Here is a 17,247-nt window from a genome sequence, read left to right on the forward strand (position 1 = left end):
AGACCGACCTCGTCTTTCCCATTTCGTCTCTAATCTGGATCGTCTCGGTCATTCGTAGCAGAGGCTCGCTAAATTGGCGCAATAAATATTATCCTCCATCAAGCATGTATTTTTCGTGCGTATTGATGACAGAGATTTACAAAGTTCTGCTCTGCCTTCTTCACTGTAAGGTTGAGAGTCAGATAGTTATCAGCCATGAGAGAAAATACAGAGTATAGAAAGAAAATGGGAACTGATACCCTGACATTTTTGTTGCAAATTAAAATCAATTGTGACAGTTTTTGGTTACGGAGTAAAAACAGCTGTAGAATTGATCAAGTGTGCCAAAGCAACATTAAATTTACTGCGAGTCTGAAAAAATAAGAAAGATACTGCAAGAATTGTTTGTGTTGTGTGTTCTGTAAATAAAATAGACTGGTTTACACATATTATCTTTTTTTATTTAACATAGTCTGTCTTGCTGTGAGTAAATAGGTGTCGCGTTATGTTTGTAAATTTGATTATCGATCAATAAGGGGAATTGCAATCATTGATAAGGGGGGAATTGCCTGAGATTGACAGGTATGTAATTGCCTTCCTGTTCTTGCTCTGTGGACTCTGAGGAGCCGAGAAGAATGAACGACGAAGGCTTAAAAACGTTGTATATCGTCATCGAAGTGCTCATCGCTCTCTTCTCCATCTCTGGCAACGTTTTGGTGTGTTGGGCTGTTGCCATCAACAGCACGCTGAAGAACGCCACCAACTACTTTTTGGTATCTTTGGCGGTGGCCGATATCTTGGTGGGCTGCCTGGCCATCCCCTTCGCCATCACAATCAGTATCGGCATCCGGCTGGACTTTTATGGCTGTCTCTTCCTGGCCTGCTTTGTCCTGGTGCTCACCCAGAGCTCCATCTTCAGCCTGCTCGCCATCGCTATCGACAGGTATCTGGCCGTCAAAATCCCTCTCAGGTGAGCCTTGTTTGTTTCGTCCTCATTATGCTTGGCTCCAGGTCGATATCGTAAAAAACAAGGGTTAAAGGGACGATGATATCAGCCTGATGCAGACACCTTGTATCAGTACTCAATCAACCATGGTGCTACAAGGTAGTGCTTAGAAACTGCCCTTAATTTTACAGGCGTGACAATTTCTGACCCTTAGGATACATTTACCGTTGTGATATCAAAAAGGTTGACCTACGTGAGTTGTGTAGATCTGAGGAGAAAACGTTTTGTGGTGGTGATGGTGGTGTTGTGAGATTTCCCAGAATGAATTGGACACTTGAGATGGTGTGTTTTAACTGAAATCAGTGTAGTTCATGTGTACTGTTTGTATTCGCGTGTAACGTGCATTAGATTTTAACTCATTATGACACTTTTTATTCACAGTACCAGAGATTAATGTTAGAGAATGGAGAAAACAGAAAGTCATAGAAAGATATGAATAAACACAAAAAAAGCACAATGAGGGAAACAACACTTTGGTATATCTGGTAATGAATCAGACTTCGAAGGACATAGTATAAATACATTGTAAATGTGATGTTGGTATTGTGTTCATACTTGTCAGTATATTGTTTGAATCATGGCCACGTGTATTGAACATTATTGGTTACTTTCAATGCTTAGTGTCATGATTACTGATGTGATTGACCTGTGCATGTTCATTTGGCCCCAACCGTCCGTCTGCGAACCTCAGTGTATACCAGGCAAGGCTTTTTCGACCTTGACTCCCACCTGTCCCGTTTTTGCTCCCGTCTGTCTACGGCTACAACCTGTTTTGATCCTAACCACGTCTGCTCTCCCGTCCCGGCTTACGATCACTTTCTGTTCCCGACTACGTCTACTCTTCCGTTCTGGCTTACGACTCGTTTTCGACCCCGACCAAGCTTTGCTCTCCCAGTCCCGGCTACTGACCAGTTTTTCTGTCCCTGACACCGCCATCGCTCACTATGGAAGATCCACTTCCGTGTTCGGATCACAGTCCGAATCTGAGAGACTTGCCTCCCGCATCCAGCAAACACCGGATCGTGGGCGCAGCCTTACCTCTTTCTTACAATAAAACTTCTGGTAAACGTCACGCAATTGGGTCCTGCTTCCGTTCTGGTCCTGACAGTACGGACTGAACACAGGGAATTGACAGGACTGGGTTCAAATAAGGAGAGGGAGCCAATCAGATAGCCCGCAGCGGCTGGCGCCCAATGAGCGAGCACAGGTGGTTTAAATCGGTAATCATGGCACTTAGTTGGAACTGAAAAAGTCAAACAAAATTTGACGCCGATTTGTATTGTCATGCGTGTTATACACAAACAAATACCGTATTCCCTTCACTTTCGCATGCCTGGTTAAAACAATAGAGTATGTTTGTGTAATGAAAAAGAATAGTGCATTATAACAACAGTGCAGTGAAAAGAAGTGCAATAACATTTAGCAGTAACAACAACAAAAACAACAAATAAGTTGCAAGGTACAGATTTCCCACCATTTTTTGCAATAACATTTTGCAGCAACAACCACAAAAAAAGGGAAAAAACAAAAAGTCGCAAGATGTTTTTAGTTTTGTGCGCTCATTTAGGGTAGTGATGGCCCATGAGAAGTAGCTGTCACAGAGCCTGTTTGTCCTTGTTTTGAGGGACCTTTTGAAGCTGTGAGCTACTTTTTTGTGGTTGATTTGCGCAAAGAGATACCAGTTTAATATGCATTTCTAAAATAAAATGTTATTACCATGTTATTACAGTTATTAACAGGGTAAAATAGGCTCAGTCTACCACTAAACATCACCCTAGTTAGAGTTTAATTTTCCTGGAAAATCACTAGGACCTATGATATAGTTTCAGAGCCAGTTGCGGGCTACTCAGGTGGTCTTCGGGGGCTACTTGGAGCCCACAATGGAGATCCCTGATTTTACACTTACTAGTGGTAAAATATCTGATTTTTATTAAAAAAAATCACAGACTTGAATACTAAACAAAATACAAGCACTTTTTAAAAATACTTGTAGGTCAAGTTAAGTCAAGTCACATTTATTTGTATAGCCTTTGATAACGAAATGTCTCAAAGGACTGCACAGGCCACAAGTACACCATTCCCTGATCTGAAACCGACATGCGAACAAGGAAAATCTCAAAACCTCAACATGAGGGAAAATAATAAACTTTGAGATGGGGCCCCACAAGTGGCGATCCCCCTTTCAGGATGACGAGGCAGCGGTAGATGTTTTATTGGGTAAAAATACACAAAACGTAGTGAACATAAATAAGAAACAATTAAAAATATAGGTAATTTTATACCTATAACAAATCATTATCATTATGACATCTGGTTTCACCACTCAAATAAATTAAGTATCCCCTTATTTGCAAGCTAAACAAATAGTGAACAACGTTCCGAATAATTTATTTTTCTTTTGTGGCTTTTTATTTGGACAACCATTATCCCTAAGTGTATGCAACATTGTCTGAAAAGTCCATGACAGTAGCAACATAGCTTCCCATCTCAGCCTGCTAGTTGGTGTAGATGATGACATGCTTGCTTTAGGTCAAGGTGCTAGTCAGCCTTCTCATCCAAATATGTCCTTTTCCCTCATTTCACCACTAACCAGGTAGCCGTAAAGAACAGAAAAAGACAAATATGAGGTCTGCATCAATCATAAGCTGTAGAATAGGAGTGTGTCTTAAGTCTAGATTTAAGACTTCCAGAGCATTCCACAGCACCGGGTCCCGGATGGAGAATGCTCTCGAGCTCACAGATTTCTTCTTGGCTCTTGGGAGTCACCAGAATTTTCTGAGCAGAGGCTCTGTTGAGAATGAAAAGTGGAAATCAAATCAGAGAGATAAGAGGGTGCAAGTCCATGCAAACATTTGTATGTTAGCAAGAGAACCTTAAAGTCACATCTTAAGACCAGGAGCCAGTGCGAGTTAGCTAACATTGGAGTGATATGGTCAAACTTTTCTTGTCTTAGTCAAAAGTGCTAATAAGATAATGCTCACCTAGAGGGAATTGAAATAATTGTCTGCAGTCTTGCTGCAACAGGTACCCCCAAAACTAATAACTTGTAAAAGATTGGCCAAAAATTGAAAGGAAAAGGGGTGCAGTTTGGTCACTTTGAGTCTCCATAGTTTGTATTCTTCCTTGTGCTTTTTAGCAAACGTTTTCTGTATGCAGCACCTAAACAGGGCACTATAAAATGTGTATTAGTGTAAGGAATACTTATCAATTATGGACATTTATTATGGGACACGCAAAAATAATTAAGGTAGGGTTTTCCAGTGTTAACTTGTAATAGAAGGAACTGAAAATGTAAACTACATATTAGTGTCATTTATACCCAACACCTATATGGGAAGAGATGTCTCGTGAAACAATATATATTCATGATTTACTCAAGATCTAAATTCGTATGTCTTGATAAATGCGAGATTAAGAATCACATGTGTAAATTGCGGATATACAGTATTTGTGGCTCTGTATGTAATGATTAGCGATATGACTCACCTGTGCCCACTCATTTCGCGCCAACCCCTATTTAAACCCAGCCCTGTCAATCCCCTGTTGTCAGTCCGTCTGCGAACCTCTGTTTATACAAGGCAAGCCTTTTTCGACCCTGACTCCCGCCTGTTCCGTCTTTGCTCCTGGTTGTCTCCGGTTATGACCTGTTTTGATCCCGACCACGTCTGCTCTCCCGTCCCGGCTTACGACCCATTTTTGAGCCCAACTACGTCTACTCTCCTGTCCTGGCTTACGACTCATTTCCGACCCCGACCACGCCTTTGCTCTCCCTGTCCCGGCTACCGACCAGTTTTTCAGTCCCTGACACCGCCATCGCTCGCTACGGAAGATCCACTTCTGCATTCGGATCACAACCTGAGTGCAAGAACAACTTGCTTCCCGCATCCAGTGAGCATCGGATCGCGGGCACTGCCCTTCCTCTTTCTTTCATTAAAATTGTGAGAAAACGTTACGCGATTGGGTCTGCCCTGTTTGATGGTCGTGACACTGTAAATACATAATTCACACTGGCTTTCTTCTTTCTATTCCTTGCTTCAATTTGGATCTGAAAAATGTGTATGGTACCCCATGACTTTTAACAGGTTCCCTCTCGTATCTGCTTTATTATCCAAATCTAGAAGTTGGAAATTGATTTCATATGCAATTTATATTGGGACACCATTCTTTCTTTTTTTTTTTAGATATTTACCCTGAGAGCATCATTTTATGTATTTTTTTTGGCTTGGCATTGTTTTTAGTAAGAAAGTTGGGACTGCTTAAATTTGTTCTGATCTGGGGGGGGGAAGGGTTCAAAAGACGAACTGAAAAACAAAACATGGAACCCTTTTTGAGGATGAGTCTGCAATATGAAAGGACAACTAGGCGATTGTTGTGATGACTGTGACATGATCTTGCCTTAAACAAACAAAGTGCAAGTCAGCTTCTGACTGGGGGGCATCAGTGCTTGAAATACATCTGGAAGATCATCAAATCTGACAAGTCATGTGACGTGGCATCACGCCAATGTCAAAATTAAAACACAGATTCAGTTGTAGCTCCCGCTGTGTTTAGAACTTCAGTTTATAGTTTACTAGAAACTCAAAAGAAAGAGAGAAGACATCAACGGATTTCGAACTTGCAAGGAGAACAGGGGAGAGCCCAAACCTCAGATATGAAATTTCAACCTGTTCTAAAATTAGAAATCCCTTTTTGGTTTCTGTTATAAATAAGTCTTTAATTTTTTACTTCATAATCATTATGGCTCTTTCAACCTTTTGGGTTGCCGATGCCACTATAACCCAACTGTGCATAAAATTTCAACAGATTGAATTTGAAATGATGCATCCCCTCTGCAATCTCACTCACTTGCTCAATTTAATAGCCATGGCACAATGGTAATCGCCCACATGCCCGCTAATGCGATTTGAATGGCTCAAATTACAGATTACCAATGAAAGAGCATGCATGTGTGTGCCATGTGGAACTGCCATATTTTTCGCACTATAAGGTGCACCGGATTATAAGGCGCAAGCCCTATTTTTTTTATATAAAAGGCGCACTGGACTATCTGGCACATGGAATTATAACTACAGTAAAAGCTAGTATTGCATGAAATTAATAAATATATTCAAATAATTGATTTCATAAAACAAATCATTATCATGATGACATCTGGTTTCACCACTCAAATAAATTATTCGCAAGCTAGACAAATAGTGGAACGACGTTCCGAATAACTTATTTTTCTTTTGTGGCTTTTTATTCGGACAATGGCCTAAACCATTATCCCTAAAAGGTCGCCGCAAAAATCCTCCTGAGATAAGCTAACATAAATTCAAAGAAAAGTATGGAAATTTATACAAAACGTTAGAACAAACAAAAATCTTCATTCCAGTTACAGCACAAAACTAAGAGAACAAAATGAAATGAACGATAGTACAGTTTTTGGGATCTTGGCTGGTACCGTCTATATGAAAGGAAATCAATCCAATACATATTACAGGACTGGGAATTATTTCATAGCGTGTAAGAAATTAAATACTATTTGCCCCTGCACCAGAGAAAAACATCTACTGTTTTTTTCTTTTTTTTTTTGTCTTGGTTTACCTCACGGGAACAAAATGCATCTTGATGGAAGAGTTGGCTGAAAAGGATGGTGGAGCAGAAGACGCCGACCTTCTGCTTCCAGTCATTGTTAGCATGGGTTTGGCCTTGTGGAGAACAAAAACCAACACATGCTCTCCCCTGCCTCCCCCTCCAGGAGTGGCTCAGGAGGGCAGGGAGGGAGCGGCTTTGCTGGACTTGCGTTGAGCAGGTGTGCGTGCCGCAAAAAAGAGCGGGAGAAAAGAGCTTCGTCCTTTCTTTTTTAGTTAGTTTAGTTTAGTTTTAGTTAGGAAGATGTGGTGTGACTTTACACCTTCAGGGCGGTCTTTGTCATTGCCCTGCAAGTAAAATACTGGAGATTCCAGTCGCTACCTGCATGGGTGGTCCTGTGGGCTGACGTCCTCATCTCTAAAAAAGACCACTCTATGTGTTTCTCAAAAGCAGAACAGTTACCATATGCGGTTTCATTTAATAATAACTGTGTATTTCTGATTTGTCCTTTGTATTTCCGGTTTATAAGGTGCGCATCGGATTACAGGTCGCACTTCCAAATTTTGGGAAAATTCCGGGTTTTTAAATGGGCCAAATAGTCCGAAAAATACAGCATTTGGTGTCCTGTTTGGATTGTTTTTCGGTTCACGGTTTCCTTATCTGCATGGGTCATCAGGGCACCAATGAGGAAGGTCCTTGGCCTGTTTTTGGGTTGTGCTCTGGAGAATTATCTTTTCCAGGTCTGATAATCTTGTGACGTGACCATACCACTACATTTTCTGTCCGCGCACATTTAACAAAAGTTCTTCGTATGGTCCAATGCCCTCTCTTCTAATGGTGTTGCGCACCGTTGTGTTTGTCACAAAGGATAAATAGCTTATGCCTAGAAGTTACCTGTAGCCTCACATCTCCATGTCCTGGATTTTCTTTTCCAGATTTGCTGTGAGAGTCCATGTCTATTAAGCGTAGAGGAAGATAAAAGTAACCAGTGTTTGCATGAGTCTGATCTTAGATTTCACTGCTATGTTCTTGTCCCTCCAGATCGGTTTGGGTTCGGCAAGTGTGGCTGTGGTTTGAGCTATCCTGGCCATGATTTCTGGTTCTTACCACTCTTCTAATATAACAGCTCAAAGATATTTCAATTTGGTGACAGGTTAAAGCTCTCTGTGGTTGATGGTGATGTTTGTTGTGATACCTTGGGGATTGTTGGTCATTACCTTTGTTTTTTCTGTGCTGATTTCCATTTTATACTGGCTTGATGCTTTGTCCAGGCGATTGACTATGTCTCTAAGTTCCTGTTTATCTCCTGCCAATTCGGCAATATCATCAACAAAACTAAGGTTAGTGATGTTGTGTCCCCCAATACTGACTGAATGATCCTCTCCAGGAAGATGTTGAATAAAATAGGAACGAAAATGCATGATTCCACTTTCAAAATGTAGAATCATGACGTAGTCAACCTGACTGTGGTTGATTCCATCAGGATGGTGCCATGTCCATTCTCTGGAGTTCATGTGGTTGCCAAGAGTGTTTATCAGCACCAAGTTGTTGTAGCTAGCTAGTTTAAGAAGCAATTGTCCTCTTTCATTGGTGTGTAGTCTAGAGCTTGTTCCACGTGTTTTCTTCCAGTCTCTATGAGCATTCACACACGTTTGGGTGTTACAGTTGCCTTGTAGGGTGATATCTTTCTCTGGTGCTTTGTCTATGATGTCTTAAACCTGGGTATAAAAGACCACAGTTTCTTCGTCACTGTGTTCTAAGTTCAGTGCATAGGCCTGGATGACTGTGATGTTGAAAGGCGAGGCACTGATGCGGATTGTGATGATCTTGCTTGAGATTTGGCAACATCCTTATACAAAGGCCGTGATGTTTTTGTGCACCAAGAATCCCACACTATACATGTGCTTGTTAGCTTCTCCACTATAGAAGAAAACATGGTCCTGATCAGTTGACATTTCTGCAAAGTTTTTCCATCTGGTCTCACAGACAGAAAAGGTCCCAAGAGTATATCTCATTCTCGCAGATGAGTTTGTTCAACTTTCATTTTTGGTTCAAGGTTCAGACCTTCCATGTGGCAGTGGTAAAGGTGTTACTACAACGCAATCTAGGTGTCTTCCTACCAGTCACATTTATCACCTCCAACCTTAGGTTATCAGAAGGCGCGGTTCTTTTTGACCCGGGCGACGACAGAGCCGGTATCAAGAGTTAGTTGTTGTCCATCATGTAGTGTGTCTTGGGCAAGTACAACCTGGCTGCCCCCATCCATCTCCAGAACTTTTTTCGGGTTGGTTTTGATACCCCACATAAAACAGATAGCACTGGTTTTCATGGTTACCTGTAAAAGAAGAAGCCTCCTAATCAGACTATGCGTACATCGAACACACAAAAAACACAAACTAACTCTACACAAACTTCCTCCATATTTACAAAAACATTGAGTACATGAAAATACATTCAATTGAACCAAACGTTTTCTGTACTTACCAGAATGATTTTCTTAGAATACCTCTGCAGTAGCTTAACATGAGCTTAGCTTTGACATCAGGTCATCGTTAGCTTAGCAGCCGCGCACCTTTGCGAGGGGTCAACATGTTAAACTGACACAAAGCAGCCGCACACAAAACGTTTTCCAACCTTACAAAGACAATGGTCTACACAGGAAATCTCAATGTTAGCTTAATGTTAGCATAGCGATCACGTATGTTTCCAGATACTTTTAGTGAAAGAAAAAGTCCGGGCCAGATGTTTCCAGCCTCCAGGGACGGGCGACATAAACACTTGCACACAAATGCACTCTCAACGCCTTCCTTGGGGTCTTGTCTAAGCATTTTGCATCACAGATTAAAAAAAAAATAATACTGTGGATGTATTCTTGTGGTATTTTCCTTTAGTTCTTTTTTTTTTTAAATCGTTCTCTCTCAAGCTTCCTCACTCACTCTTTCACCACAATGCATAGCCCTCTGTTTGCAATCGCCGACTTCCTCCATGTAAGCGCTCTTATGAACTTGCATTTTATTTTGTTAATATCCTATTTATCTTGTTCCTCTAATGTAAATGTTTAATTACTATTTGAATGTGTTTTTAGTGATCAGGAAAGGCGGGTTTCACAGTTATTTAGAGTTTACTTGAATGATTTCAGAACACAGGGAACAGATTAAGTGGTATTCAGTTATTTTTTTATGGGGAAAATGTGTTCACAATATGAGAAATTCCCGGATACCAGCATATCTTTTTAATATTCGTAATATTATTTGATGTGTACATGTATATAGTTTCTTAATTTTATTACGCTGGCAACTGTCTGGACAGCATAGTTAGAATGTTAGTTTTTTACTGAGCATATGACAATAAACACTTTGAATCTTGATTCAGGAACAAATTAATCTACTGTATACTCTAAATTGTATCGGAATGTGACTTACCAGGTTTTGGTCTGACACCAGTTAAATGTTATATATTACGAATACAACAATTCAACAAAATCAATAAGAAAAACTTGATTAAGCAGACGGGCTTATAATAAATATTCAGTTGCAAATGCTGCAGCAACACAGGTAAGCAAAATTAAAAAGCCTGACGTGCCATATGTGGCCTGCTGGCAATAGTTTGCCCACCCCTGCTTTAAATGAACCAAACTTTCTGACATATGAAAAATCTTATCTTTCTGCTTATTTTAAGGATCATTTTTTTGTTAGAAAATAAGTAAAAATATATTATAATAACATGATTTTACTTTTTTTTCTTAGAAATAATATCTATCGTTGTGTATACAAGTTACTCTTTTTTATTTACAAAAAAGATATATTAAATCAATTCATAGTAGGGTTATACAGTTGAGTGAATTTCACCTCCCTCTGGCAGTAATATTTGAAATACTTTTCAAGCCCTCACAGATGTCATGTACATATGGTCAGAAACGGAAACACAGCTCAACTTGGGTCTCTTTTAGAAGAGTCTGCTCAAGAATACCGTTGATCATCTTGTAAATTGATCATTCTTATACAAATTTTCTCCAAGAGCAAGGTGAATGCCTTCCTTCACACTTTCTTGCAGAAAATATTCAGCCGAATATACTGTAAAAATATTATTCTTGATGCCCGTTGTCCATTTATTTAACATTTGAAAAGCCCCACAATGCCTGTTTTTTCTGAATGTTCTTAAGCAAACATCGAATTGACATCTTATGAGGATGTGTACATGGGTAATTAGGACATTTACTTTCCCTTACACGTGCTATTCTAGATACTCAGTGAAGCATGAAAGCTGTTCAAATTCGGATATGTGTTTGCAGTGGCTCTGTCCTTGGGAACAATCATTAGCATTTAAAGATAAAAAAATGCAAATCGTGTTGAAAAAAAATGCTTCGAATTTTCAATTGATTTACGAAGGGTAAAAAAAAGTATTGCTTTTTTTTAAATTTTATATTTTTGAAACTTTATGGGAGATGATTAGTAACTTCCAATTAAATGTGTATGTAACCTTATTGGGGATTTTCAAAATATTTCCTATTTTTATTTTATCTGTATTTATTGTAAAATTAATTGTGATTTTCCATTAAAAAAAAATCATAACACGAAGTTGTGGTTCCGACACTTTGCAACTGTACTTGTCAGTGACGTGCGGTCACTTGTCTCACTTAAACGTAAAATAAAAAATATATATATAATGGTTATATTGATTCAGTAAATACTTTTTCATTACCTTAACAACTTTTTGATTTTCTTTTTTAACATCGCTGAATTTTCACATGGTATTGTGAATTATATTAATACAACTAATATGTTACCCTATTGGGCATGAGATTAAACCTTACTGTGTGGAGTTTGCATGTTCTCCCCGTGCTTGTGTGGGTTTCCTCCGGGCACTCCGTTTTCCTCCCACATTCCCAAAACATGTATGTCAGGTTAATTGGCCGGTCCAAATTGTCCCTAGGTGTGAATGAGCGACTGTGATGTCTGTCCCTGTGTGCCCTACGACTGACTGGCAACCGGTTCAGGGTGTCCCCTGCCCACTGTCCGAAGATAGCTGGGATGGGCTCCAGTGCCCCCTCGACCCTATTGATAAGTGGTGCAGATAATGGATGTATGGATGTAACCTATTACTGTGATGAGCGTCTGCAGATGCAGAGTGAGGCACGCATTTCTCTTGCCTCATGATAGAGGGCGATAGTGAGACAAAGCATTCAGATTTGGCTCACACCTTAGCTCCAAACAATTGAAATACGTGATATTATTAGCAAGTAACAGCAAGTCAAGCCATTCAGTATTTTGTTTCTCGTTTATTTCTCGTTGCATGGACTACCTATCAAAGTTTTTATTCAAAGGAAGCAGGATGTAACATAAATAATCTTAATCAATATTTATTTAAAAAAACATTCAGAAAAGAAAACAAAAAACGTAAAAATAAAAATTCAAACTTTGAAAATTCCAGATAAAATAAGTCAAGAAAAAACATGTAAATAAAATACATTAAAGTATGATCATTTAAAAAAACAAAATAAATAATACATTCCAATAAAAATTGAGAAAAACAACTAAATTAAAAAAAGGTACGAGAAAACACAATATTTTTTATTTGAAATATTGGGGATCATTTGTTCCTTAATTCCACTCTTTGACATTGATGTGGAAGCACTTCCATGTGGTGGCGCTGAGCCATCACTTTGCAAGTATTTTGAAGTTGACAGGCATTGTGGGTAATATAGTTTTGGTCTTTCTTATCTCATATATTTTTAGACGATCAGACATTTTAAGCTCTTGCGGCCACATCAAATTATGTGGCGGGCCACATCATCTAAGCCACGAGTTTGACACGTGTTGTAGAAGTTCAATACGGGATGTCTTGCAGAGGTTCCTGTCCTCCCGGTGTAAAAGTCTGTTTTGTGGTTTAGCATGTACGAAGATAGATGCTAGCAAGCTAGACCAAGCAAGCAGGAGCTTGAGAAGAACAGGTGCAACATAAATTTCAGAGGCAAATGTGGTGTATAATTTATGCCATTGGCCCTAAGGGGTGTGTGGTTCACACATGCACATTATTGCACACCCCTGGCTGCTGAGGGCCAAGGGGGCAGAGGTCTCACGCCACACAGGCCCCATGAGTCTTAACCGGGTTCCTTTACAGCTATTAGGAAGCTCAAATGGGACACAGCGGTGATAATCATTGACAGCCTTCCGGAAAGCTAAACTTCCTGCATGGTGTTTTCTTTGCTTTTTCTTCTTCTGCTCGAAGTAGGAGTATACTCACCAACACTACCATTTTATGTTATTTCGGTTTTACAACAGAAGCCAAATGAAACAAACCAAAAAAGCAGCAGTGTAACAAAATACAAATACTGTATAACAATTCCAACAAGGCAACTAAAATACTTTCCATGAGAAAATGTTTTGAAAATAAATTCAGCAGTGCAAATTAAGCGTAAACACGATTGATCCAATTTGAAAGTTACAGTAGAGTGGATATATAATTTCGCAATGCGCTAAAACATTTTTATAGCACTAAGTAAAATGGGAAGGGATTATCGATCCCATTACAATAGTATCGATACGAACCAAGTAGAGATCAAATCTTAAGACCGTGCCTGAGCCCAGCCCCAAATTCGCGTCGAGCCCAAAATGAAAATCATTGCGTTCAGGTCCGGGCTGGGCCATGCTTCTCTCACCTGTCATTGTTTTTTTTGTTTCTTTTTCTTTGTGGAGGATTCATGCAGTGCAGCATGCACGCTCTATGGCGCGCAGTGGTTGGCGGCCCAGTCGAACTCAGAGAAGCAGGGGTGTGGCGTTGTGGGTGGAGAGAGAGGAGGTGGATGGATAAGGGAGGTTTGTTATCATGATTGGCAAAAATCACCCTTCCGCCTCCAAATCTTCATAAATAAGATTTTAAAATCTGAGTTTTCTTCGGGCTCGCCCCCTGAAATCAAGTTAATTGGTCGGGTTTGGGCTGGTTTGGGCTTTAATACCTGCTAGACCGGGTTGGGTCGGACTGGATTTTTGAGGCCCAGTCTTTTCTCTACAACCAAGTACTTGTTAGGTATGGATAAAAATGGTATTTGGATTGATCCGCCCAACCTTAGCTTGAATCTTGAATTTTGAATCCCACCTTTTCCCTATGGAGTGCAAACTGTCAATAGAGGACTAATTTTGCATTGTGACTATGGTAACTCTCTTCTAATGGCTTCGTGATTTTTCAACTGCTTCTTTGTATTTTTGGGACAACCAGTAACAAATGCTTCAATTTTTTTTTTAACAGAATGAATAATACATATCATTTTCAACAATGGAGGGGATTAATGAATGCATACTAGTTTTATCGACTCCATGAATCAATTGCCAAAAACAATTGTTTTTTTTGCAGCGCTAGCAAACTATCACTCATGCTGATTCATGATCAGAAATCTCCTATAATGTTTTCCCCTTGCAATTATCTTCTCATCTCATCTCATTAGCTGCACCACTTATCCTCGGTAGGGTCGCAGGGGTGCTGGAGCCCATCCCAGCAATCTTCGGGCAGTGGGCAGGGGACACCCTGAACTGGTTGCCAGCCAATCGCAGGGCACACAGGGACAGACAACTCGCTTGCTCATTCACATCTAGGGACAATTTGGACCGGCCAATCTTTGGAATGTGGGAGGCAACCGGAGTGCCCGGAGGAAAACACACGCAAGCACGGGGAGAACATACAAACTCCCCACAGGAAGTCCGGTAGCTGGATTTAAACCCACACAAGAGGTTCCCAAGACCTTAGAACTGTGCCGCACATGCGCTAACCACTGCGCCGCCGTACTGCCCATTGCAATTATCTTAAACCTTTGAAAACAGAAGTCCGTAATGTTAGCAGTAATGATAGCAAATAGCAAGTCATGTTTCTGAATCTGTTGTTGCTAAGCATTATTTAAAACATTAAAGGGACAGAGTGTATTATTTGACCACTTGGTCTCACTGTATTGTGTAGTGCTACCAAAAACTAGCGCTAAAAAGCTCAAGAAGACAAACTATTGAAACTCAAAGTGACCAAACCGCACCATATTTCTTGTGTTTTTTTAGTCCCGATTTTTAGGTTGGGAGTCATTAGGTGACCAAATCCCTCAATTCAAACCCCCAATGACAAGCACCAAGCAGGGAGGCAATAGGTACCAATGTTGTAAGTCTAAGGTAAGACCTGGCCGAGGCTCGAACCAGCAACCTCCCAGTCTCGGGGCGGGCGCCGTATCCCCAAAGCCACCGAGCTGGTTTAATATTTGTTTATAAATAGATTAATTCATTAAGAGGTGAAATATAGCCAGCTATTTGAATGTGGCTTAGAGCGCAGGGTGGAGGCTGTAAGCAAGGGTGACGGAGATCGCATACCTGTCAACTCATATGTTTCATATGTCTTTTATACATGTTTTGATCATTTCAAATTTTGTACACCACATAAAACAATTGTTATATGTGGAAAAAAAGACAGATCTCATCTTGCCCCTTCTGGATCTAATCCGGATCATCTCGGTGACCGGTAGGAGACACCAACGTCATAGTAGATTGCAAATATTGTTGCGCTATTCTTCATATTCTGTTTTGCTGCGAGTAAACAGTTGCCACATTGTGTTTGTAAGGTCTATTATTGAAACCATTAATACGGGGGAGCAATTGGCTATAGTTGACAGGGATGGGGACCAAGAGAATGTTGATTATACGTAAGTATAGACTGTACACATAAAATTAAATTGAAGGGTTTTGTTTGCTTGTGGTGGTTTGCATGCGCAAAATGATACGAACTGATACTGGCGGTGAGCAGTTTCCAGGTGTCTCTAGTAATAGCCGGTGGGACTGCTCGTGAACAAGAATTTTCTTCCTAATAAAACTCGTATATTGAAATTCTCGTGTTTAGAAGTGCTCCTATAAAGAGGTATTATTATATGGTTTTGTTTTTTGAATCCGCCTATTGTTTTTTTTTCAAGGTCAAAGTGATAATGCTTATTTGTTGCTACGTGTGCGCCCCATCAGGCGTGCGCTAGCCTTACGTCAGCAGCCGGCGGGCTTGAGAGGCCTCGGCCGAGCGGAAGACGCCATTTGTCCTTCCAGTTCCTGCTGAGCGCAAATAACCCGCTTCATTAGCCTCTTTAGTCCCCACATGTCAAAACCCTCGGTCCTCGGCCACACAGATTTAAACGCAAGGTGGCGGACAACGGGAACGAATTGAAACGCAGCATGAGAAAATTGGCAAAGGAGTGCAAGTGGTCTATAAATTAGATTGTTTGGGCAAGCTAACACATGAGTGAGGAGAGGATGCACTTTGACAATGTTGGGCTTGAGTCGGCTTGCGTGTTTTCCACTTCGTTTCTAATCATGTCACAGTGAGAGTGCGCAATCTTTGTCTGAATGCTTGCGTTTGCCAAGAATGGACACAGTCGTTACTGTGATGACTAAGTCAGTGACATGCCTTTTTCTAGAGCGCTCATCCGCTGTCGGGTCACAGGTGAGCTAGAGCTTATCCCAGCTGACTTTGCCCTGCTTAGCCACCCGACCTTTAACACTGCGCCTCTCACTGATAAAGCAATTTCGAAAGGTTGTGTCACTTCATCTAGTTAGGGCCACATACAGAAAAAACAAAATAAAAAATTTTGTATTTAGATTTATCGACCACGACATGAACAGAAAAAAGTATCCGATTTTATCTCATCATCACACTATTTTTTACTCACTGTGCCAAGCATTGTGGGAAAGAGTACAGCCAAAATAATGTTGTACAATGTAGTACAGTGAATAAAAATAGTATGATGATGGGATAAAATCGAATGTCTTTTCTTATGTCATCTCTCGTGTTTCCAGTTATTTCTACAACTCTGATTTTTCTCTAATAGTGATTGGAAAAGATGGTTCTTTGTCACAAAAAACATTCATGACTTGATTATGGGTTAACAGAAAAAGTGATCAAATCTGCTGGGTCAAAAATATACATATAGCAGCACTTTTATTTGTTAACATGTCCCTTGGCCATTTTCACTTCAATTAGGCGCTTTTGGCAGCCATCCGGGGCAGCACAGCGGCGCAGTGGTTAGCGCGTGTGCGGCACAGTTCTGAGGTCCTAAGATCGAACCTCCTGTGTGGAGTTTGCATGTTCTCGCCGTGCTTGTGTGGGTGTCCTCCGGGCAAACCGGTTTCCTCCCACATTCCCAAAAAAACATGCATGTCAGGTTAATTGGCCTGTTCAAATTGTCCCTTAGGTGTGAAAGAGCGAGCAAATTGTCTGTCCCTGTGTGCCCTGCGACTGACTGGCAACCAGTTCAGGGTGTCTCCTGCCCACTGCCCAAAGATGGCTGGGATGGGCTCGTGCACCCCCGCGACCCTGCTGAGGATAAGCGGTGCAGATAATGGTAGCCATCCACCAGTCTCTGGCAAGCTTCTGGTTGAATTCTGGTTCAAGGACAAATGCTAAAAAAAAGCCTTTGTTGTATTTTATGTGCTCTACCATTTTTTATTGTATTTTTCTTTTTGTTTTCCACATTTTTGTCTTTTTTTCCCCTTATTTTCCCCTTTTTAAATCATTCAGTGCATAATGTTACATAATAATTGGCAATTTAGGGACTAAAGCAACAAAAACAACCAGAAGAGCCGTTTGGGGCCTTTTTTTAGTGAGCCGAGGCTAAAAATCCAGTTCTCTAAAAATAGATGGAATTCCCATCTCTTCAAGTAAACGCGGTGTTTCGTAAT

The 17,247-nt window shown here is 40.5% G+C and overlaps 1 protein-coding gene across 1 annotated transcript in view; it reads left to right on the top strand.

The window, feature by feature from the left end:
- Positions 1-17,247, top strand: part of adora2b (adenosine A2b receptor) — a 23,090-nt gene continuing 5,843 nt past the window's right edge. Inside the window, exon 1 of the mRNA XM_088320555.1 lies at positions 1-949. Within this exon, the coding sequence (XP_088176681.1) occupies positions 615-949 (335 nt within the window). The 5' untranslated portion in view covers positions 1-614. The remainder of the gene's footprint in view (positions 950-17,247) is intronic.

This window comes from Urocampus carinirostris, chromosome 17, assembly GCF_059441175.1.
Source record: "Urocampus carinirostris isolate Australia breed hairy pipefish chromosome 17, RoL_Ucar_1.0, whole genome shotgun sequence".
NCBI lineage: Eukaryota > Metazoa > Chordata > Actinopteri > Syngnathiformes > Syngnathidae > Urocampus > Urocampus carinirostris.